The sequence below is a fragment of the Aspergillus mulundensis genome, assembly GCF_003369625.1.
Source record: "Aspergillus mulundensis strain DSM 5745 chromosome Unknown scaffold_17, whole genome shotgun sequence".
Classification (NCBI taxonomy): domain Eukaryota; kingdom Fungi; phylum Ascomycota; class Eurotiomycetes; order Eurotiales; family Aspergillaceae; genus Aspergillus; species Aspergillus mulundensis.
The window spans coordinates 330,291-353,726 of NW_020797905.1; the positions used below are offsets into that span (position 1 = coordinate 330,291).

Consider the following 23,436-nt stretch of genomic DNA (forward strand, 5'->3'; position numbering starts at 1 on the left):
TGTCTGTGACTTTATTCTAATACCTTACTGTAGCTGTCATAGATGCCATGCACAAAAAATCAAGTGTTCTGGCAAAGCGCCATGTGAGGCCTGTGTGTCTACGAACAGGGCCGAAGAATGCGAATTTCCTGCCAAAGAGCGAAAGATTCGAGTGGATGAAAGGTTAGTACGATGGTCTGACCGAGGTCAAGGCTGATAACGTTTCAGTTATCTCAATAAACTCGAAGAAGACAACAGGCGTCTGCGCGCCCTTGCTACTCGAAGCCCAGCATCAATGAGTGAACAAAACCTCATTAACGATAACGACGATGACGACGAGTCCCCGCCGCTGTCCAAAGAGGAGAGTAACTTGTTTAATCCTCTGTTCGACAGACACTCCGAAAACCCAGTCCATGAACGGTCTCTAGAGCCCGGATTCATTGGAGAAGCATCATGCGCTGCTTTTAGCAATCGACTTTTATCGTGCCTTGATGACACTTACACTCCGTCCACGTCCGGCTTATCAAACTATCATCGCCTCAATACTCGAGATCGAGTACCAATGAACCAGGGTGTAGCATTTCCTGAACGGATGCATGTCAAACTATTGTTGAACGTTGCGCGGCGGTTTATTGGCAATTATCACCCGCTTTTTCTCGAGGTTACATTCATGAAAGAGATCGATGCTGTCTACAGAAGAGAACTGATACCGTCGAATCTGTGGCTGTGCAAGTTCTACGCCCTTATAGCTTTGGGAGAGATATACACGCAAAGACGAGGAGTTGGCGACAGCAACAGAGTCCCAGGGACGAACTACTACATTCAAGCAGTCCAACTATTGCAGGAAAACCAGGATTATTACGAAGAACCCTGCCTGATGTTGGTGGAAGTTTTGACGCTGTTGGTAGGAAACGATCACTCTTCCGGTAATGCACCTAGCTAATAGCAACAGGCTTGGGCATCACAAATACTTGGAAGAATTCGAACCGCGTACTGCTATAGTGGAATAGCCATGCGACTCGCTCTAAGCTTGGGAATGCATAGATCGGCAGCACGACATATCACTTTGACCCCGGTCGAGCGAGAGAGCCGACGCCGAACGTGGTGGGTGCTCTACTTTTTTGATCGTTTCTCAGCATCGAAACTCGGCCAGCCTATCTCCGTGAGGGATGAGGATATAGACGTTGAAATGCCTAGTATGGATGGCCTGACAAGAGACGAGATGGCTGAGTTCCTGGACCCTCGAAATCTTGTGATCAATATCAAACTAGGCCGAATCATTGGGAACATCTGTAAGTGCATCCCTAATGACTTGTGGCTCATCTAACACGTCAGCAGTAACCCAGATTTACGGAATACCAAAGGCCACGAAAGGACTATATATCAACCAAGTACACAGTATCTTAAAAAGTTTAAGGGAATGGCATGATGAGCTGCCGCCTGACATGCGAGTCAAAGAGAGGGGCACACCTCGTCCAGTTGCCAGTCTCCATCTTGCATACAACCAATGCATTATTCAATGTACCCGGCCGGTCCTACTTCATCTGTTCAAGATGCAGTTCCAACTGGGCTATAAAGCTCGGGACGAGGTGACACCACGGCAAAACGTCTCATCTATTACACTGGCCCTGGCCGAGAGTTGCGTCAATGCGGCGCAGGCATCCAGCCGTATCGTTGAAGGTCTTTTCCTTGACGGTCAGCTGGCCACTTTCGGTTTTTGGGATGCCCACCATATCTTCTCAGCAGCGATGATTCTTATCATGTCTGCCATGATGAAACCAGCGGCCGTCAACTCGGACTGCCTGGAGACTCTGCTGAGCGTTCTACGGTCATTAAAGAATGACGGAAACATCCCCGCAGTTGATTTTTGTGAGAGACTATCACACATCCAGGCACGCGTATCAACCTTACGATCCACTGGCCGTTTCGGCGGCGTTGGTGTCGACAGATCTGAAAGTAGTCATCCATTAGCAGGGTTCGAAAGAGCACCTGCTGCCACTGCAAATCAAGATCAGCCGCTTCATACTCCCATAAGCTTAGATGGCGCAGAGAGGGGAGATGCAGAAGTATTTGGCTATGACAACGTTGACGTTCTTGCAAATCCTTTGATCGGCAGCTTTTTGGACAGAAATCAAGTACAATGGATGGATAGCTTATTCGCAGAGGATGGGACGCTAAAGGAATTTGCTTCGGAGATCGAAGAGCAGTTCATGTTTGGATCTTAATGCAGATCTCTAAGGTATGGAGTATGACAATTTATGACCTTATTATGACCTACGCAGTTGCCGATACTCTTCCGTTTGCCAACCGGCAACTCTGTGTTGCCACACGCTTATCGCAATGATAATTTCCATACTATAACTGTCAGCCATTATGCCGGGATGCTATTACTCCAAATATCCGAGATTGAAAGAAGATGATACGAGTATCAGATAGAGATGTCGGCAACCTGCAAACTGCCGGTCTTCCTCCGCACCGTCGGCAAGTCCTTCCCAGACCGAGGCGACCCACGTCGATGCTGGTCTTAACCAATCTGGGTTTGGAGTCGTGGAGCCCTAACTCCTCCTCCATGAGATCCTGTTACCTGATAGATTCTCCAGTCGCTGCAGGCCGCCCATTATCTTGTTATCGATCCGGGGTATCTGCAGATAGAGACCGGGGGCCCATAAAACGATCATGGCCCTCAGCCTTCTCACTCTCTTTCTCTGCTTTCCATACCTAGTCTACCACTGACTTTGCCACCATGTCAGACTCAATGTCCGACACAATCCCCGACAAGGAGGTGGATGAGCAGCAGCGCATTGACCATGACATCCCCATCGACCCAGCCGCGGAGAAGGCCTTGCTCCGCAAATTAGACAGATGGATAGTCCCGCCTGTTATGTTGCTTTACCTCCTCAGTTTCCTTGATCGTGTCAACATTGGAAATGCCCGCCTGTACGGATTAGAAGAGGATCTCGGCTTAGAAGGCAATCAATACCAGATTGCCGTCTCTATCCTCTTCGTCACCTATATTCTCTCGGAGCTGCCCTCCAACCTCGTCATCAAGAAATTCAAGCCCTCCCGCTGGCTCTCGTTCATCACCACCGCCTGGGGTATTGTCGCCACACTCACGGGCGTGGTCCAAAGCTATGGCGGTTTGATCGCCTGCCGCATCATCCTGGGCGCCTTAGAGGGCGGCTTGTTTCCAGGTCTAGCCATCTACCTCACATGCTTCTACACGAAGAAAGAATACGCCCTTCGAATCGGCTACCTCTTCGTCTCGGCCGCCATTGCTGGCTCCATCGGCGGTCTCCTCGGCTACGGCATCGGGCACATGGATGGCGTAGCTGGTCTGCGAGGGTGGCGCTGGATCATAATCCTCGAGGGCATTCCCACTTTCCTCCTCGGAATCTCCATCTGGTGGTGGCTGGCCGATACCCCAGACACCGCACACTACCTAACCATGGCCGAGCGCGAGCTCATCGACGCCCGCATGCGCCGCCAAATCGGACACACCAAGTCCTCCGACCAGATGCACAAGGCAGATGTCATCGAGGGACTCAAAGACTGGAAGATCTGGCTATTCACAATCGGACAATTTGGCGGCGACACCATCCTTTATGGTTACTCTACTTTCCTACCAACCATCATCAAGGGACTAGGTGATTGGAGTACCGCTGAGGTCCAGGCTCTTACGATCCCTTGCTACGCCCTCGGTGCGATTAGCTACATCGTCGTAGCGTGGTTTTCGGATCGCACGCAGAAACGCGCCGTGTTCACGGTTATTTTCGGTCTCACCTGTGCGGCAGGATATGCAATCCTTGTCTCGCCGGCACCTGGCGGTGTCAAGTACTTTGGCTGCTTCCTTTCTGCCATGGGCCTGTACGTTATTGTTGGACTGCCGCTCGCATGGCTTCCTAGCAACACACCGCGTTATGGAAAGCGGACCGTTGCGACGGGATTACAGCTTACCATTGGTAACTCTGCGGGGATTCCTGCTCCTTTCGTGCGTCCTTCCTGCAATATTTCTTTGTCTTCGAGGTGTAACGTATGCTAACAACCTCATAGCTTTATACCACCAATGAAGGTCCTCGTTATATCAAAGGTCACGCCGTGTCCATGGGCCTGGTCGCCATGTCGGCGATAATATACCTGCTCTTCTGGGCGTGGTTCAAGAGAAAGAATGAGCGCAAGAGGAGTGGGAAGGAGGACTGGCGGGTTGAGGGGATGACGGAAGAGGAGGCGGAAGAGCTGGGCGAGCATAACCCGCGGTTTATTTATACTTACTAGGGGAAATCATTTCTACACGTTGGATAATTACTTAATTGAAAACTTGGTTTATTTGTGTCACGGGTTTTGTATGTGTCTAGTTGGCTTCATGCTTTGTAAATATCCAGATTGATGGGTATTGGGACCGAGGACGTGGACGGCAAGCCCTAACTTCACCTTTGGACCAGACCCGATATCCCCGAGTCGCCTTTGCCCTACCTATCAAGGTAATTTGGAATGGCTCATAAAATAGTCAAATCTTCTCGAGATATCTACTCTAGAGGAATTCTAGAACCCACGAAGTAACTCGCATTCCTTTACCTGCTATTCTAATTTCCAAAAACTCCCCGCATTCCAATCAACCCGCAAGGCAGGGAGAATGCAAGCACCACATAAGTTTATAAAACGACTCATCATCCCGGAGTAGAAGCCAAGCATCTCCAGATCCCTCTTTTGCATTTCCTATCTTGGGGTATACAGCATCATTGACTTTCAAGGCTTAAACAATCGCATTAGCAACCAGCAAGATGAAACCGTCAACCGTCCTATACACCCTTACCCTCCTCGCGGGCACCGCCATCGCGGCCAAGACCTGCACCTAGCTTCGATTGCTGCCCTGATGAGCTGATTAACAAGGTGCGCTTCACTCACCCATAACTATATCATTTAAGGATAAACACGATACTAACCAAATATATATCTTGTAAAGGCTTTACAGAAGCAGATCTCAAAGCTGCCCTCGCGAGTACGAATTTCGCAGAGACGGACGTCAACATTCTCTATCACTGTACGAATCCGGGGGCGATAGGGCATCCAAAGTCTGTGCCAGTGGGTATCAGGACTCGGTTACGGAGGGGAGTAAGAGGTGTTGAGTTCGGTGGCTGCCTCTATCTGTTCAAGGGAGCTTGGTAGGGAGGGTATTTTCAGGAGAAACAGCTTCCTGACCCTTTGTCTGCTTTCCCAAGCAATAGGTCTATATGTTTATGCATGGCTAATAAAGTTGGCGTGGACGCAGATGCGGAAGAGCTATGAATGGACTGGGATTCGACAAGTCTACTATATTCATGCTCGAAACGACTGCGCAGAATATCAACCGCCTCATTTTCCTCTGGCCCTGAGAATATCGGCCATGGACGATATTCTTCTACTGTGGACGCCTTATCAATCGTAAGCGGACTTGGGGACGCGTGGACAGGGGACGTGTCAATCGAATCCCATTCTCACGAGTTGACAACCTCTGCAGATTAGTGTGTAGGGTACCGAGTATAACCCTAAGTGCGTGATGTCTTCGGCGCCTGGGAACCTACCTAACCGCCCTGACTCTGACGCGCCGGGCGAGAAACAAACCACAGATATCTGGCCTCACCGTATGGAAGGAAGTGAGATGACTGCCTGATATCGTTCTTCTCACCCGAATGGTGCTCGAGCGTCGGTAGACATGCCATGAAATCACTGTTCATTCTCCACCTCTCATTGGCGCCAGACGAGATGATCAACACCGAGGTCGATAGACACGATAAGTACCATGTTCGCCTCCGCAATGGCAATGCGCGTCAATCAGCCCTTATGTGCGGAGTATGCATGGAATGCAACAGAACCGAAGGAGTAGACGCGGAGTTTCCTTCAGGCATCACCTGCAGGGTTTGGGCAAGAGACCTAAAATTAAACAAAGGCCTTGAGAGTTGAGACATGGTAGTCGCGAGTTTAACCGGGTTGTTCGATGCAGCGGACAGTTTGCATGCACAGACGGCCAGCTGTCGGCCGCCATACTATAGCGCGCCTCACTTTGTACGAGGTGCCGGTGCGGCTTTCTTGATGATTCGGGCAGTGGGGTTGGAATCATGGTCGATGCTGATCATGATTATTCAAGCGACTGCCATCTTGCCCCTTTATGACCTGATGGGGTCTGAGAGCTCCAAGAGCCAGATGTGAGTCTGAGTCACGCCGGCCTGAGAGTATGAGATAAAAGTCGGTGGACGTGGTCGGACGGTCGGTGACGGTCAGGCAGTGGAGAGTGGAGAGTGGAGACGGTGGTCTGTGGTCTGTGGGCGATCGACGTGGCGGTCGTGGAGAAAGCCCGCGCCCACTTGCTTTCCTGCTCTTTCCACGCCCCGACCAACTCCATCCATCCTCAATCTGGAGACGCTGTGCGATAATCATCAAGTTTCATCGTCATATATCCTCCAAGCAGTGCAAGCACCTGCAAAAGCTCCATCTCGTGCTCCGGATAATATTCGTCCCCGATTGACATGAGACAGCCAGGCCCCGGTTTGCTCCACGCACTGGCAGCCTGCCACCCAGCGGTCCCAGCCTCCTGTCGCTCGCCGAAACAGGTGGTGTTGGGCAGAGACCGCGGTGGGGAGATTACTCCGCGTAGCAGCAGACTGCAGTATGGCATATGCTGATGAACGCAGGAATCATCACTCAACACTTGCTTGGAGTCGATGCATGGTCCCGGTTTCTCCCAGACGTTCAGGTACAGTACCTGATACCCTGTGACAATGTAGAGAACACAATGCATGCAGTTGCGGGTTGCGACAGAGAATCCTCTTCTGGTCTGACTCGTGGTCCATACCATCTCACGAATCGCCAACTGTTGGCCCAGCCTCTCCGCGGACTCGAAGACCCAAGTGACAATTGTTACACCCCACTAAGTCCACGCACACTCGCCCAATGCCGCACTCTGCCTACTGGCCACTACTGCAGGCCTTGGTGCAGCCATCATTGCACAATGCAGACCGATTGCACTTTGCAGCAATGCTCCCGAAGAGGGGCCCTCTCCTTCTCGCCCAGTCGGCCCACAGGCATGGAGACGTGGCCCAATGAGACGGTATGCCGTTGGGTAGTTCGTCCATGACATCCCCAATCTCAAGCCCAAATCTCGACGATTCCAAACAACTGGATCGCAAACGAATTGCGATACGTCGCCTCGCCTTGGTCTTCAACGGGGACCTGCGGATAGACGGGATTTCCGCTGCCTTTCTCTGTCCTTCGATCCAATAAGACTTGGACAGCTGCTGAACCCTGGTCGTCCAGTATCTGTCTGCTCTCACATCCCAACTCTCATCTGTCTCGTCGCCTCATTATTTTTCCTTTTTCGCAATCGACTGCTCACCTGCCACGCCCCTGAACCGACAATTACACAAGGGCCCGTGATCTGATGTCTAATTGATTTCTTATACTCACTCCTCCTCGCCGAGCTCGCACGAACCTATCATATTTTTAGAGGTGGCACACCACTCCTGACCACCCGACCCTTGCGATGGCCAAAAAGAAGGGCGGCAATAATAAGAAGAAGAATAACAACGCCAAAAGGGGCCCGGTAAACGACAACAATCTTTCCAACCCAGAGGTTTCCAATCCAGTCTCCGTCCCGGCGGAATCCGAGGAACATGGGGTCCCCGATCCAGTATGCACAGCTCCCCACGTACAATTATCAAACCTTCGATGATCATCCTCAATTTCGTTATCAAACCTTCGACCGTTATACGGCTCAGTTTTCATACCATCCTGTCTCTGCGGATCTTCTGACGAACAAAAATCAGGACAACAAGCCCGATGCCGCGGATGCTGAGAAGGACCAGACCCCAGCCCCAGATGCGCCTCCGAAAGAGGACTCAAGCAGTGAAGATGCTTCCTCGCCAGAGGCAGAAGGTACGCTTATTTCCACCCGTTTTCATTCCAGCTACTAATATATATAGCATCTTCGGGTGCAACGACACCTCCTGATACGGTAGAAGAGGCCAAAGCCGAAGGCGAGGCAGAGAAGCCTGCCGAAGAGGCTACTCCAGAATCTGGCGAAGAAAAGCCAGCCGAAGAATCAGCCGAGCCCGCCGCCGAAACGAGCGAACAAGCAGAGGCCGCCCCTGCTGAGAACGCTAGTGACGAAGCTCCAGCGGCAGAGCCTGCAGCGGAGGAAACTCCTGCTGAAGAGAAACCAACTGAACCAGCGGCTGAAGCCGAGCAGCCTGCCGAAGCAACAACCACAGAACCGACCGAGGATCAGCCAGCTGCTACAGAGTCTCCTGAAACGGAAACCCCTGTAGAGCCCGAGGCAACGCCGGCGCCGACCGAAGAGTCCGCGCCAGAACCGGCCGCGGAGGCAGAGCAGCCTGCTCCCACAGAGGGCGAGGCAGCAGATGCACCTGCCGCAGAAGCCGTGACTGAAGAAATTCCTGCGCCCGCTGCGGAGGAAAAGGCTGCACCAGAACCAACCGAGGAACCTGCGCCTGAGCCTGCTGCCGAGACGCCAGCGGAAACACCAGCGGAAACACCAGCGGAGACGTCAGCAGCAGAAGAGGCCAAGCCCGCCGGAAAGAAGAACAAGAAGAAAGACAAAAAGAAGAAGAAGAAGGGCGGGGCGGCTGAACCAGAGCCAGCAGCAGAGCCCGAACCAGCAGCGGAACCAGAGCCAGCGGCAGAAGCAGCACCCGAGCCTGAACCAGCAGCGGAATCCGAGGCTGCGGTAGAAACTGAACCGGCAGCGGAGCCTGAGCCAGCAGCAGAACCCGAGCCAGCGGCAGAGCCTGAGCCAGCGGCAGAGCCTGAACCTGCAGCAGAGCAACCAGCGGCAGAAGCAGCTCCTGAGCCAGAACCGGAGCCGAAGGCAGAAGAGCCCGATCCAGCGGCAGAAGCAGCTCCCGAGCCAGAATCAGAGCCGAAGGCAGAAGAGCCCGCAGCGGCTCCGGAGGAGCAGGCGGAGGAAGTCACACCATCAGCTGGAAAGAAGAAGAAGAAAGACAAGAAGAAGAAGAAGAAGGGTGGAGCAACCGACTCGCCCCCACCCGAAGTGTCCGAACCTGAACAGCCAGCGCCTGAGCCAGCAGCAGCCGAACCTGAGCCAGCCCCCGAGCCAGCGGCGGAAGAAGCAGCACAGCCCGAGCCAACAGTGGAAAAATCAGCACCTGAGCCTGGACCGGCAGCTGAGCCTGAAGCACCAGCAGAACCGGAACCAGTACCTGAACCAGCTGCAGAGCCGGAAACACCTACAGAGCCGGCACCAGTGCCTGAGCCAGCTGCAGAGCCGGAATTGCCTGCAGAATCTGAATCAGTGCCTGAGCCAGCTGCAGATTCAGAAGCACCTGCAGAGCCAGAGCCGGCACCTGAAGTAGCGCCTGAACCAGCAGCAGAACCAACACCTGAGCCCGCATCTGAGCCCGCATCTGAGCCCGAAGCTGTTGTAGAGGCTGCCCCAGAAGAGCCAGCGGCGCCCGCAACCGGGGGAGGAAAGAAGAAGAAGAAAGACAAAAAGAAAAAGAAGGGCCAACAGTCTCCGCCTCCCGAGAAGGTTGAGGAAGAGCCAGCTCCTGCTGTTCCTGCTGATATTCCCGCTTCTGACGCGCCTGTCGCTGCTGATGAACCAACAACAACTGAAGATGACAAGCCTGCTGAAGAACCTGTTGAGGAGGTAAAGGCTCCTGAGACAACTGAAGAGCCCGCTCTGACCGCTGAGCCTGCTGAGGAGGAAAAGCCAGCGGAGCACACCGAAGAACATCCTGTGGCAGAACCAGCTGAAGAAGCTACAGCTACAGCGGCCACCGATGACGCACCCGCGGCGGAACCTAGCGAGGCTGAGGCTCCAGCCCAGGAACCTGCTGTTGAGCAAGCACCTCCCGCGGATCCAGTTGAAAAAGAGGTACCAGCGCTGGCCATTGGGGAATCCGAGCCTGCGCCTGCGCCTGCGCCAGCGGAAGAGTCGCCTGCTGTCGAAGTTGCAGAGCCAGCTGATGCTGAACCGGTTGTTGAAGAATCCGCACCTGAAGTTGCGGAAGTTGCGGAGACTGTTGCAGAGCCAGCTGAAAGTGCTGAACCTCAAGCTGAAGCGCCGCCTGAGGAGGAGAAGCCCACTGCGGAACCTGACGAAGCGGCAGCGCCCGAACCTACCGCTGAGGTTGCAGACGAAGCACCAAAGGACGTGGTCGAAGAGGCTGAGCCGACGCCTGCAGAACCGGAGAAACCTGCCGATGAAGCTGCTAACGGTACGTATCAACCGATCGCAATTCTTATTAGGAATAACATGCTAACCAGGTAAAGAAGATGACTTCCCCGAGTGCGATCCCCTGGCAGCGTCTGATAAAGTCGATGCAGAGAATGAAGCAGCGGCGCAGCAGGCAGCAAGGGATGCAGAGCTGGAAGCAGAAGAGGCATCTAGACAAGCAGCCGACTTGATTGACTTCGATGAAGCTCCCGGTACGCCAGCTGAAAAAGAAGAGGAAGTACCTACAGCTCCTGAGGCGGAAGCGGTTGCGCCTGAGCCCGAGCCGACCGAGACTGCAGCTCCTGAGGTCCCGGCGGAAGAAGTGGTAGAGGCCATAGTTGAAGAAACTGCGAAAGATGCTCCTGACGCGGCCGACCCCGAAGCGCCAGCTGAGGCGGAACCCGAGGCCCCATCTGTTGAGGAGGCCCCTGCGGCCGTGGTAGAGGAAGTCCCTGCGCCTGTGGTCGAGGAAGCCCCTGCGACTGTGGTAGAGGAAGCCCCTGTGCCTGTGGTTGAGGAAGCCCCTGCTCCTGTGGTCGAGGAAGCCCCTGCTCCTGTGGTCGAGGAAGCCCCTGCTCCTGTGGTCGAGGAAGCCCCTGCTCCTGTGGTCGAGGAAGCCCCTGCGCCTGTGGTCGAGGAAGCCCCTGCGCCTGTGGTCGAGGAAGCCCCTGCGCCTGTGGTCGAGGAAGCCCCTGCGCCTGTGGTCGAGGAAGCCCCTGTGCCTGTGGTCGAGGAAGTTCCAGCAGCGGAAGAGCCTGCGCCGAGCGAGCCTGTCCCAGAAGAACCGGCTGTGGAAGCTCCCGTTGACGAGGTCAAAGAACCCGAGGCCCCGGCCGAGGAATTGCCCGTTGTTGACGAGACACCCGAGCCCCCAGCAGAGGAGACTTCCGAACCGGCAGCGCCTGCTGAAATAGCACCCGCCGAAGACGAGGTCCTTGCTGAGGGGCCAGCCGCAGCTGTTCCCGAAGCTGCAGAGCCAGATAGTGCGCCTGTTACTGAAGAAGCAGAGCCGGAGTCTGCGGTTACACGAGAAATGCCTGATGAGCCTGCTGTTGAAGCGCCAGCTGAAGAACCGCCGGTTGAGGAACAGCCTGTTGTGACGCCATCTATCGAGGAACCTGTTGCTGAAGAGGCTGCAGCCCCTGTCCCAGCAGTGGAACAATTCCTCGTGGAGGAATCCGAGGCTGAAGAGCCCGCTGAACCGGTGGCTGCCGAGGAACCTGCGCAGCCTGTTGAAGAGACATCAAGGGGATTGGACATGTCTGACTCTCCAGCCACCTATCTGATTCCTGCTGCTGCTGTGGCCGCCGCTGCCGCTGCGTATGGAGCGACCGAATCCGAACATCCAGCCGATCCTGTTACTGCCGAGCCCACCAAAGAATCGACCCGTGGACTCGAAGAAGAGTACGTCTATGACGAGCCCTCGCCCAGGACGCTGGTGCCCGACACTTCAGCTGAAATTGGTGGGGACGCTCCGGCAGAAGACAAGTACGCTTCTGCTCCCAGAGAATCATTGGAGCGTGCCAGGCGAAGAAGAAGAAAGTCGTACGTGTCCGATCCCTACGATGAACGACGGCCCTCCAAGGGCTCCTCGGAAGGACGCGAGCGTCGACATGCCCAGCCTGCTCCTCCGCCTCCACCGCCGCAGAAGGCCGAGCGAAACAAATTGAGTCAGCGATGGTTGGAGGCCCTGGAGGAGTCAAGAAGGCAATACGAAGAAAAATCTCAACGCGAACTGCGCAAACTGCAGAAGCTTGCTGCAGATGAAGAAAGAGCGAAACGGCATGCGCGCGTTGAGCGGACCAGCAGCACCAGGGACAGAAGCACGAGGGAAAGAGAATCCGTGCCCAAGGAGTCAATACCGAAAAGTTCAGGAGGAGGTAGCCGCGACGGCGACCGGGCACCATCTTCCAGACACTCTCAGTCAACCCCCTCCAAGCCCCGACACTTCTTAAAATACGTCCCCTCGGAGGAGGAAGTTTCGAGCAATGAGCCACTTCCCAAGGTCAATGGCACCAAGGCTGCGGCGAACATCCCCGATATGCCGCGCAGACGCTCGTCCACTAGCCATCACTCCCATGGCCACAGTCATCGCCATCAAAGTGAGGGACGGCCTTCAATGGAACGGTCTAGTGGTTCTCGTCGCAGCAAGGAGGAAGATCCTGCTCGGATGGAAGCACGACCTACCACGGAAAGGCCCACTGGTTCCCATCGTAAGGAAGAAGGCCGTGCCCGGGAAGTACGACCTTCGGTGGAGCGGTCCAGTGGTTCTCGCCGCAGCAAAGAAGAGGATCCTGCTCGTGCGGAAGCCCGTAGGGCTCGGAGACAGTCCGAGGCGGTCGCCGAGGCGCGAGAAATCGAGCACAATGAGCGAGACGACCGCCGTTCAGACCGACGGGAGCGGCGCCGTGACGAGCGCGAGCGCCGCGACGAGTATCAGGACGAGGCCCCTCGATCCCGAGGGGACGACGCTGAACGTCGGCGGCATCGTCACCATCGCAGACGGGAGCCCACCCCGCCGCCCAGCGCAGCCACCAAGCTCAAGGGTATGCTCAAGGCCGTCATCGCGGCGCATTGATTAACGACATGAAACGAACATATGAACATACGACAATACTTCTTCAAACTATATGCATTATTAACTTTCTACCCTTCTACTTTTCGCTTTACTCTGCATCGCTTTGCATTCTGTTTTGGATTGGCGATGGCAGTTGGCTACATCGCGGAGGCATTTGCATGGAGCATCATACATCATATCATACACACAAGTGAAGGTTCATGACGAAGATCATGGTTCATGACAAGAGGAAACGCGCATCACTCGGTGTCTGCATTTGAATATTCGAGATTCTTTCTTTTTTTCTCTTCTTGTGATTAGCTTAGGGCTTTGCATCCCATTTTGTATTATCAGACTGCCATACTACCCCGTACAAGAGAATGCATTCTTTCCAGCCCTCTGGGCACTGACACGATGGACTCGGACTCTTCCCCGCAATTGAAACGGTCTAGAATTAGAAGCTGGCATCTGCAGCTGGAGTAAGGCATCAATGCAGGCCCATTCAATGGGGTCTCGCTTCTTGGCGTCCGTGCCTCCCATGACGATGTTGTTGGCTTGAGTATCCAGTGGCTGTTGTGTCTGATGAGGCATTGAATATTTGAATATGTCTCATGGAGTTTTATATGTCCTATTCTCGTAACAATGCCATTATCGATCCCTGCTCTTCCACTGCATTGTGCATCGATCGCAGGCCTGGCGACAACAACAGCCAGAAGGGCCTAAACAATGTCAACCCCGCCATTGTGTCACGAATCAACCCCATTATTGGAGTCAAGCCACAGCCAGGGCCTCGCGAGATCATTCGACAGAACAGAGTAGGCTGGGCCGGAGATGGCCAGCGATGCGGCAGGGGCGCCAACCCCCGGGCTCACTAGGCGTGTTGCCCCCAGCAACCTCCTTTCCCGCATCATGTTTACCTCCTCCGCTCCGCTGCTGGCCACCCACGTCGCAGCTCCTGCAGTGGCGTCGGCAGATTGGTTCTTGAAGGCAGCGGATAATGATCGCCTCTTGACCTTGGTTGTTGTCCTGCGACTGCTTCAAATTCCCTGGTTGCCCGCGAACGCTCTGGCCTGCCCTGCCTGCGGTAAGCCTCTACTGACTCTGCCGCTGCGACGGGACTGCATTCCTCTTGCCTTTTGAGTTTTCGTCAATGTCTTTTGTTGCATCGGAGCTGTGCGACTTGCGCTGCTTTTCTTGGTTTTGAGTTGAGTTGAGCTGGTTGTCTTTGTTGCTTTGTCTTTGCTTCTTTTTGCTTCGGGACGTTCTAGTACTGGTTCATTGTGAGTGCAGCTATCCGTTCCCGTTCATACCATGTACCTCGGACTCGATGCTGACGGTTGATTGCACAGAAACACGTTATGGCTTCCACGCAGGCGCCCGCTATTTTCGAAGATGCGCCCCGTTCTCCGACCAAGCCGTCCGTTCTTCGAGCGCTCCTCGGCCATAGACGAAATCAATCTGCCGACGACGCTGCCCGCCCAATGCCGTACATGAGCGGTTCTCCCTACCCTTCCTCCCCTGTTGACCAGCATTACCCTCCAATGAACCAACAACCTCTCGGAGAGATCGTCCCCAATGATGCGCCAGACTCCCTGTTCTACCCTGGCTCCCCGGATAAAAGCGGCAAGGGCTTGCACAAGAAGACGAAGAGCGCCGTCTCCTTGAAGTCGCTCAAGAACTATATCGAGCGCAAGCCAGAAAAGACACCAGACGACGCGAGCGGCAAGCCGAAGAAGGCGAAATCCACCAATAGTTTCACGGCCATATTGAAACGGTCGCAGCATGGACGGAAAAGCGACGAGGTGAAAGACGGCCGCGACAAGGAGAATCGAAGCCCTACTGACGCTGTCGATAACCTACATTCGCCGATTTGGGCCCAGTACGCGACACCTACGTCGTCATTCCGCGATGAGCCCTCCCCGGCGCATAGCGACAGGCGGCGGACCCTGCAAGAGGAGGTCTCGCTCTACACGCCGAACCGCTACAGTCCGGCCCAGCAACGGAACTTCTATGACTACCATCAACCATCCCTTACGAGCCGGACTAATGCCAATTCGAAGCCTCGCCCAAAGTCAGACTTCTTTGTCGGGGGCTCCAAGATGAAGGACATTTTCGGGGGTTTCTCTGCGAGCAAGCAGTCTCTTGTTGATCAACCAGATCCCTCTCCAAAGGTGGAGCGTGGACGGCCTAGGGGTCTCTCTTCTCCTGATGCTCGCCCTGAGCAAGAGCCGAAACAGGCAAGTCCGAAGAAGGCTTCGCGCGTGCAGGAAGTTATTTCGGCCTTCAATGCGAAGGAGCGTGAAGCCGAGCTGCAGAAGCGGCTTAACTCGAAGGATCTGGAGAGCGAGTTTGAGAAGCTACTTGTTAGTATACCTACTTCCATTGTATGGTTTGTGCTAACCAGACAGGATGCGAGGAACATTCCTCACAATATGAGAGACAAGATGAGGTCTCTGGACACAAATATCAAAGCCGATTTTATCCAGAAAGACAAGCTCGAAAGTACGACACCTCATAGTGCCGCCAGCACCTACGCAACTGAGAGTACAGGCCGTCGGGGCCGCGGAAAGGAGAAGAAAGAACAGAACGATAGCTATGATGGAAAAGGCTCACGATCACGGTCGAGAAGCCGCGGCTTTAACTTCAGCAGGGGCAACTCATCGTCGCCTACGAAGAAGCGGCAAGAGAGTGGAAGCTCTCACCGACGACCAAAGTCCGTTGATCTTAGTGCACCTGGGCTATCCAAGATCCTAACTCCCAACGCATCTTCAACATCACTCGCAGTCACGGCACAGCGTGATACAGCCACTGATCCGTCGGATTTTGTGCACTACCTGAAGGAGATCCAAAAGCCTGAGATCATTGAGGTCGGCAAAATCCACAAACTTCGAATTCTCCTCCGTAATGAGACTATCAGCTGGGTTGACAGCTTCATTGCCGAAGGGGGCATGGATGAAATAGTGCAACTGGTCTATCGTATCATGAAGGTTGAGTGGAGGTACGTCTACTTTATCTATAGGGAGAACAGCGCTGACACATAACAGGGAGGAGCACGAAGATAATCTTCTTCATGAGACACTGCTGTGCCTCAAGGCTCTCTGCACCACGTCCGTTGCGCTGCAGCGGCTAACCGACATTGAGGGCGAACTCTTCCCAGCTTTATTGAGCATGCTATTTGATAAGGAAAAGAAAGGCCCTAGCGAGTTCACCACCCGCGGCATCATCACCAATCTCATTTTCACACAGCTATCAACAGCAATATCCGCCGAGGACGCAGCAGCCCGCACCACCCGAATTCTCTCATACCTACGAGATCCCCCCGAGGAGAACCAACCCCTTTCATTCATCGCCAATATCTACCAATCTCGGCCCTACCGAGTGTGGTGTAAAGAAATATCCAACGTCACCAAAGAGGTCTTTTGGATCTTCCTACATCACCTCAACGTTATCCCCGTTGTGCATTCTGACCAGACCTCCGGAACCTACCACGAGCGTCACTTTCCCACACCTCGTCCCCCTGTCCCTGCAGCACCTTACGTTGGAGGCGTAGAATGGGATGCAACCAACTACCTCGCTTCCCACATCGACCTGGTCAACGGCCTTATTGCATCTCTACCAACAGCTGAAGAGCGCAACAATCTCCGCAACGAGCTCCGTGCGTCCGGATTTGAGAAAGTCATGGGCGGTACGCTGAGGACATGCAAGGAGAAATTCTACTCCTCTGTCCATGATGTCCTGCGGACTTGGGTCTCTGCTGCTGTGGAGGATGGCTGGCCACATCTTGCTGTCAGGGAAGGCCCGCCGAGGGAGACTGTCTCGCCGACCAGGTCACCCGTTAAGAGCCCCGCTAAGAAGGGTGCGCTGAATGATCTGCCGCCGAAGCTCGATCTCAAGATTGACATCCCTGTTGGCAGCGGTGGCGGAGGTCAGAAGCAGCAAGTGGATCCGATTGGGGATTGGCTGTGAGTTATTTTACTTAAGGAATTTCTGAATGAGTACGGGGGTGATGCTATACTATGCTATTACTACGGCTTAGATTTGACTCGACTCGACTCGACTTCACTCGCATCATCTTATGCATCATGCATCTATCTATCCGACATCCATCTTCATCTTGACCGGCGTTCAGCATCTTCATCTTCATCCGTCTTGCGCCATTGTTGATCATCTTCGAGTCCTTCTTTGGCCACTCAGCCACTCAGAACGTCTGTCTTTCTGTGTACAGCTCTACTTGAATCTCATCTTGGAGAACGGCGTTGGCATCTTGGCGTTTTGTTTCCACATAATGGGTTGCATTCATCTACCTAAGTCTCCTCTTCCTTCCTTCTTTACTCCGTTGCCATGCTGAAACGACATGATTCTTACGACATGATTAACGGGCCTCTTTCTCTTTACTCTCACACGCTCTCTCATTTGAATTGACACTTGAACCTTTGAACATTTGGTTTTTGCGCAAAGCAACGCATGCACTGACAGCCCAGCACACAACAGAACAGATAGCATATCGCGATTTAGCATAGTACAGTACAGACTCAGGCAATGCAATGCAGATATTATGATTGATTTTGTTTGTGGGGATGTGGTGTGTGGTGGGTGGGTTATGGACGTCAGATTGAAGAGTGACAGTGGGCGACTCGTTCTCATCAGTAAATAGCTTGAGGAGATTGTTGGTGTAAATACAATGGATTGAATATGTTATCATGTGTCTCGCTTGTTATTCTGTTGTATGATCTTATGTCTTTCTAGGAAGGCACGCTGTTACTTGTACATTATGCATGATATACAGTAAGTAGTATTGGGAATTTGGTATGCGGTTACCATTCCCAGATGCCAGATACTTACGGACACGGCTTGTTGAGGACGTAGATACTTCTAAGATAGATATGTCTAGGGTATGCTAAGCTTACTACTCCTTCGCCGACTCCTCGGCGCGCCGCATAGAAGACGCAGGCGGGGGAGCAGAGAATGCACCCTTGAGGGTTCCAAAGATGTAGGTACGTAGCTGCAGATTCAGCGTTAGCCACGCACCCAGCGGACGGACGAGGATAGCGGAAGGAAACGACATACCTCTTCAATGGGCTTCCCACCCCTCTCATCCCACTGCATAAAGAGCAGCGCGTAAATAATAACAACTATTCCATCAAATCCATTAGCATGCCCGACCACGCATCTCCCACATAAAGGCGGAACAGAACAAACATACATCCAATAGCCCCCCACTGCACCAACTTGGTCGCCTTCGTCCACTTCGGCCGTTCATACTTCAGCGCCGCGCGCCGGCGGTACTTGCGCTCGAGCCGGAACTGGTGTTTCGGGGAGAGCTTCGACATGTCCGGGGGCCATTGGCGCTTTGGCGGGTAGCGGCTATAGTCTTTTACCGGGAGGCCGGTGTTAGGGTCGATATAGGTATTGTTTTCGGGTTCGGGGAAAGGGCTGGCGTGTGGTTCGGGTTCTGGTGATGGTGTGGTTGAGGATTGCGAGGTGGATAGGCGGAAGGGGGAGTTTGAGGTTGCGTTTGCGAGGAGGGGGGTTTGGGATAGGAGTCGGCATTGCGCGAATATTTGGGCGCTGTTGTTGTTCTGCTGCTGCGTTAGTTTCTTGTTCTGGTGAGAATGGAAGGCCTGGGTGGGAGGTATGTACAAAGGGTGCGCGGAAATAGGGTGGGAGTCTGCTGGTTGGAGAGCATGACGGGATTGGTCGGGCTGGTAGGGCCGCGGAAAGAAGAGATTGTGGTAATCTGCGCATTGTGGCTATATGACTTCTATGTTATTCGGGTCCTGGTTTGTCGGAGATCTTGAAGCTTTTCGGAGGCCGTCGTGATGGCCGAGGATTGACTATCCCGAACATGGTTAGTGCGATTCAAGGACTATCTAGCCGTCTTAGGAATGGCTCACGTTCTGCGGAGGATTCCTCAGGAGTCAGATCGCAAGGCCGAGTTTCCGAATTATTCTAGCCTTGCCCTACCCTTGTTGAAGAAGCTTGTGACAGTAATTTACGGCACTATAGAAGCCAGATGGAGGCATCGACTACTGTACATGACTAGAGTCGGTATAAAGGAGCAACAATGTATTCGACAGCGACCAGGGTCAGCCAGCGTAAGAGCTTCATCATCTTCACATGAATCCCTCGCGGGCTGGAATCTCGTGACTTGCGCCGGGAACAACGATGATCCATAGACCTCGGCATTTTCACAGGATGGCTACATAATCACTGGTGAAAGCCCAGCGACCACAGGACTCGGCTGCTTCTTGTTTCGGTTATAAAAGGAGGCTCCCTGAGATTTGCATCTGATCTCGTCTCACAATACTCCTCGAGTCCTTGCGGTTGCTGTTATCTCTTGCTCTTCTTCTTGTAAACAGTTGACGTCATCATGTCTGGTGGTAAGCAACTATTCCTCTGCTCAATACGCAGTAATCGGCAAAAAGTGCTGACTTTCCCCAGCACAGCAGCGTCTAATCCAAGTGGCATCCCATATCGGCCCCAAGAAGGGAGTTGCCGTTATCTCCGAAAAGAACCCCGACGATGTCGTCGTAACATGCGCGCTCCGCAGTGCTCTCACCAAAGGCGGCAAAGGAGGTTTCAAGGACACCGCCGCCGCCGATATCCTGGCCGGTGTTTTCAAGGGCGTGATCGACCGCAGCGGGATTGACCCCAACCTGGTGGAGGACATCTCGGTCGGTACTGTCCTTGCGCCTGGCGGCGGAGCTACGGAGTTCCGTGCTGCAGCTCTAGTCGCCGGTTTCCCTGAGTCTACGGCCGTTAAGGGTCTTAACCGACAGTGCTCTTCCGGTTTGCAGGCAATCGTTGATATTGCCAACGCCATCAAGACCGGGATGATTGAGGTTGGTATTGGTGCTGGTGTGGAGAGCATGAGCTCCCAATATGGGTGAGTGGCAACTGTACATACTATGACGAAGTGAAATGCTGACCTGCACAGTCCCGGTGCTGTCACCGAATTCTCTGAGCTGCTTGAGAACCACCAAGAAGCCGCAAACTGCAAAGTTCCCATGGGCGTTCTTTCCGAACAGATGGCCAAAGACCGCAAGATTCCTCGCTCTGCACAAGATGCCTTCGCCGCCAAGTCCTACCAAAAAGCTGTCAAGGCTCAAAAAGCAGGCCTCTTCAACGAAGAGATCCTTCCTCTCGACGTAAAGTGGACAGACCCTAAGACCAACGAAGAGAAGACCATCACCGTCAAGGCCGACGACGGCATCCGTGACGGAATCACCCCTGAGTCCCTCGGAAAGATCCGCCCGGCCTTTGCGAAGGACGGCTCCATCCACGCCGGTAACGCCTCTCAGATTTCTGATGGCGCCGCTGCCGTGCTCCTCATGAAGCGCTCGACCGCTGAGCGTCTTGGTCAGAAGATCATCGGCAAGTTCGTCTCCGCTAGCGTTGTCGGCGTCAAGCCGCTGCTCATGGGTATTGGCCCATGGAAGGCTATCCCTGTTGCGCTGGAGAAGGCGGGCATCACAAAGAACGATGTCGATATCTATGAGATCAACGAGGCCTTTGCGTCGCAATGTGTCTGGTGTATCAATGAGCTGGGGCTGCCTGAGGAGAAGATTAACCCTAAGGGTGGTGCTATCGCTTTTGGGCACCCGCTTGGCTGCACAGGAGCGCGTCAGATCAGCACACTGTTGACCGAGCTGAAGCGCACGGATAAAAAGGTGGGCGTTACTAGTATGTGTGTTGGTACTGGTATGGGCATGGCTGCTGTTTGGGTCAGGGAGTAAATGAGCTGGTATCATTAGATTCTACTTTCTTGTCTTATCTTCCAGCGCTAGTATTGTATATTGATCGAATGTATTGTACCCAAAATAATCCATCAGCCCAATGCAGGGTCAATCCTATCCTCTGAACTTCTTGAAAGCCTCGAAAACGCTCATGCCCCCTTCAACAGCCTCCTTAACCCTATCATCGGCCTCCACAATCCCGGGCATAACCTCCAGCACCTTATCCAGCGAATCTTTCGGAATAACAACAACCCCCTCCAAGGGATCACAGAAGACAATATCCCCAGGCTCAACACTCACGCCCCCAACATCAACCCTCACATTCCTCAGTCCGGGCTTCGCCTCCGCCCCGGTCCCAACCGTTGACGTCCCCTTCGCCCAAACCGGTAACTCTGCGCCCTGTATTTCAGATAGATCTCGGATCCGCCCGTCCACGACAACGCCTTTGATGCCGAGCGCTTTCATCCGCACGGCCATGATCCCGCCGACGACGGCGCACTGTTGACCCGGTGGCTGCGAGATCAGCACGATTGTGTTAGGCTCGGTGTTGTCGACCCAGTGCGTGCCCTTTGGGAAGGTTTGGTTTTCACTGGGCGGGGAGGTGAATTCTGTGAGGAGGGACGCGGCGGATGAGGACTTGGGGATGAATTGGATTGTTGAGGCGGGAGCTATGATTTTGGGGCCTGTTGTGTTGCGGCCGAGGGATGGGGAGAAGGGGGCTGTAGTGTGTGGGTTAGTTATCTGTGCATAGCAGATCGAGGTAGATTGGGTATAAGGGCATACTGAGATCAGCTAGGTGCCCAGCCCGCGAGGGAGATCCATCGGTTGGTTTCTGGATTTTGAGGAGAGCGTCTGAGACCTGGTATAAACGTGGGACTATTAGCTTGTTATCTGTATGACTGAGTATGTCAGTAGTAGGTCGTCATACATCGCAGGCAGAATAGTTCTGGAGGATATCGAGCTTCTTTTGGATGGAGGTCGACATGGCGCGGAGGAACGGTGCGGGGAAGCGCGGGGTTGTCTGGAGGGGAGCACAGAGATAACTTCGCCTGGTAAAAGGCAGACGGGGATGGTGTAAGGGTTTGGAAAGAAGACAAATCTGTCCCATTAGTTACTGGCTAGGCAAGGAGTGCTTTGAGAGAAGTGCAAGATGCTGTGGTATACTTAAGCTTAAGCGTAAGCTCTAGAATAGCCGAGGATCGGACGGATTGGACCATTCGGAGGTTGGGGTTCGGTGGATTTAACTGTTGAGGCCGCCATCCTGTTCCACGAACCTCTAGATCTTTGTAGATCGCTATATCTAGATATCTATATGACAAATCCCAACGTCTTGAAAATATGCAACTGCAATGGTATATCGAGCCTATCCAGGTGTCTAGGTGTACTATTGCAACTCAGACCCTAACCCCCGAATGCCGGCAATCTCATGATCCAGAAGATGTATACCAAACCACTTCCCAAGAGCCTCCACCCTATCGTCCTCGGTCTCCAGCTTCTGCACGATTTCCGACTTTCCAGCCACACGTCTCTTAACCTCTTTCCCGGCCATAACGCACAGTCCCTCGATATTGCTTTCGTCTTGATTCAGAATGTGCCGAACGCAGACAACTTTTTGCGTAAACCAGCTACTCGGCTGCATGCTTGTGTTGAAGTTTATCATCGCAAAGTCTTGCGGTAGGAACTCGGTCTCGGAGAATGCGTACATAGGAATCCAGCCCTTATCCGGCCTGTAGCGGACTTTGTAAACCCAGAACTCTTGACTCTGGTCGACCGCTTCAGGGAGAGGCTCTTTGTCCAACTGTATTTCAAGTGTTGGGTTTATGTGCCCAGCTACGTTTCTCAGGAGGGCCAACGGCTCTGTCGGTCCATTATTCCCAAATCCCACATCGACCTAGGCCAGAAGAAGTTAACTTTTTTTCTTGCCCAGTAACAAAGCGATGCATTGCACGTCCATACCATATATTTCCAGCCACCGATTGTGACGATAATGACCATATGTCCCCTGCGCATGTATCAGCAATGGAATTTTAAGGGCAGGGAATTCTAAGGGCAGCATGATGGGGAGGCATACAAAGCGCCATATCGAACTTCCGGACCAGCATTCGCTGGGTCAACCGCAGCACTCGATACTCTGCCTGCTGTGGGATACGCCTGATAGCCCAGGGACCGGAGAACAACGTAGAGCAGGTTGGTGTTTTCCATGCAATACCCATCGAGGCGACGAACGACCAGTTTTTCAAACACCGCCGATGGGTGGGTAGAGATACTGTGATGTTGGGAATAGTGGATAGCTGTGTTTCCCCATGGTATTGAAGCCAGATGTCGGCGTTGGAGTTCTCCTAGAGCTTTTAGAGGGTCTTGTTGAATTGCGAGCTGGAGCTCTTGCAGCCGGAGGCGACCTGTTCCGGAGGCGGTCTTTGCGTATCCGATGCGCTCCAGGTACGCTTCTAGCTGGTTTGGAGTGTAGGCCGATGTCATTGTGTTGAATTGATAAGAAGTGGTCTATACAGGATATATGAAAAAGAGAAGTCTGGGCATAGGTATGGGGCGCCATGGCCGTTGGAATTGCGGGGCGCTGTGCATGATCCCACAGCTTCCTGCATACCTCGAAGTCAGCACAGCGCTTTCGTTGTAGGCTTGTAGTGTCTCAGTCTCTGCTCCTCATCACATTCGTCCATTGTCAGAATTCCATGGATACTTCCCCTGATATAACTCCTTGACCATCGTTTACAGTCCTGGCAATGCTTGCGAGCGGGCAGCCAATCAGCGAGCTCCGTGCTTAACCGCGGCCCAGGCACTGCGGGCATGAGGGGACGCCGGGCTAGTACCGTAACTACTCCGTACATGTGCCTCTCCAAATTAAATATGCTGCCCACTCCCTGTCTCTCTCTTTCTGTCGAGTCTGTCCAACCTTCGCCGCCAGGGATCAAAAGTCG

The 23,436-nt window shown here is 53.6% G+C and overlaps 8 protein-coding genes across 8 annotated transcripts; 6 read left to right on the forward strand and 2 right to left on the reverse strand.

The window, feature by feature from the left end:
- Positions 1–274: 274 nt before the first annotated feature.
- DSM5745_10900 (fungal specific transcription factor domain-containing protein) lies at positions 275–2,204 on the forward strand (the record flags this gene model as incomplete). Its single annotated transcript, XM_026752916.1, has 3 exons — positions 275–883; positions 932–1,271; positions 1,318–2,204. 3 exons carry the CDS (start codon positions 275–277, stop codon positions 2,202–2,204), a joined length of 1,836 nt encoding a protein of 611 aa, XP_026598554.1.
- A 518-nt stretch (positions 2,205–2,722) lies between these two features.
- On the forward strand, positions 2,723–4,251 carry DSM5745_10901 (uncharacterized protein; the record flags this gene model as incomplete). Its single annotated transcript, XM_026752917.1, has 2 exons — positions 2,723–3,967; positions 4,030–4,251. The coding sequence occupies 2 exons, from the start codon at positions 2,723–2,725 to the stop codon at positions 4,249–4,251; spliced, it is 1,467 nt and encodes a 488-aa protein (XP_026598555.1).
- A 3,241-nt stretch (positions 4,252–7,492) lies between these two features.
- Positions 7,493–12,785, forward strand: DSM5745_10902 (PE repeat family protein; the record flags this gene model as incomplete). The annotated part of the gene is made up of 4 exons (XM_026752918.1): positions 7,493–7,639; positions 7,776–7,884; positions 7,932–10,208; positions 10,264–12,785. 4 exons carry the CDS (start codon positions 7,493–7,495, stop codon positions 12,783–12,785), a joined length of 5,055 nt encoding a protein of 1,684 aa, XP_026598556.1.
- Positions 12,786–13,595: 810 nt separating this feature from the next.
- DSM5745_10903 (uncharacterized protein) lies at positions 13,596–13,904 on the forward strand (the record flags this gene model as incomplete). Its single annotated transcript, XM_026752919.1, has 1 exon — positions 13,596–13,904. The coding sequence occupies one exon, from the start codon at positions 13,596–13,598 to the stop codon at positions 13,902–13,904; it is 309 nt and encodes a 102-aa protein (XP_026598557.1).
- A 218-nt stretch (positions 13,905–14,122) lies between these two features.
- On the forward strand, positions 14,123–16,730 carry DSM5745_10904 (uncharacterized protein; the record flags this gene model as incomplete). Its single annotated transcript, XM_026752920.1, has 3 exons — positions 14,123–15,127; positions 15,173–15,762; positions 15,809–16,730. 3 exons carry the CDS (start codon positions 14,123–14,125, stop codon positions 16,728–16,730), a joined length of 2,517 nt encoding a protein of 838 aa, XP_026598558.1.
- Positions 16,731–17,670: 940 nt separating this feature from the next.
- DSM5745_10905 (uncharacterized protein) lies at positions 17,671–18,107 on the reverse strand (the record flags this gene model as incomplete). The annotated part of the gene is made up of 3 exons (XM_026752921.1): positions 17,671–17,766; positions 17,832–17,864; positions 18,027–18,107. The coding sequence occupies 3 exons, from the start codon at positions 18,105–18,107 to the stop codon at positions 17,671–17,673; spliced, it is 210 nt and encodes a 69-aa protein (XP_026598559.1).
- Positions 18,108–19,134: 1,027 nt separating this feature from the next.
- DSM5745_10906 (3-ketoacyl-coA thiolase peroxisomal A precursor) lies at positions 19,135–20,500 on the forward strand (the record flags this gene model as incomplete). Its single annotated transcript, XM_026752922.1, has 3 exons — positions 19,135–19,144; positions 19,206–19,650; positions 19,702–20,500. The coding sequence occupies 3 exons, from the start codon at positions 19,135–19,137 to the stop codon at positions 20,498–20,500; spliced, it is 1,254 nt and encodes a 417-aa protein (XP_026598560.1).
- A 114-nt stretch (positions 20,501–20,614) lies between these two features.
- Positions 20,615–22,978, reverse strand: DSM5745_10907 (uncharacterized protein; the record flags this gene model as incomplete). The annotated part of the gene is made up of 6 exons (XM_026752923.1): positions 20,615–21,219; positions 21,284–21,399; positions 21,665–21,808; positions 21,907–22,391; positions 22,457–22,502; positions 22,572–22,978. 6 exons carry the CDS (start codon positions 22,976–22,978, stop codon positions 20,615–20,617), a joined length of 1,803 nt encoding a protein of 600 aa, XP_026598561.1.
- Between the last annotated feature and the right edge of the window lie 458 nt (positions 22,979–23,436).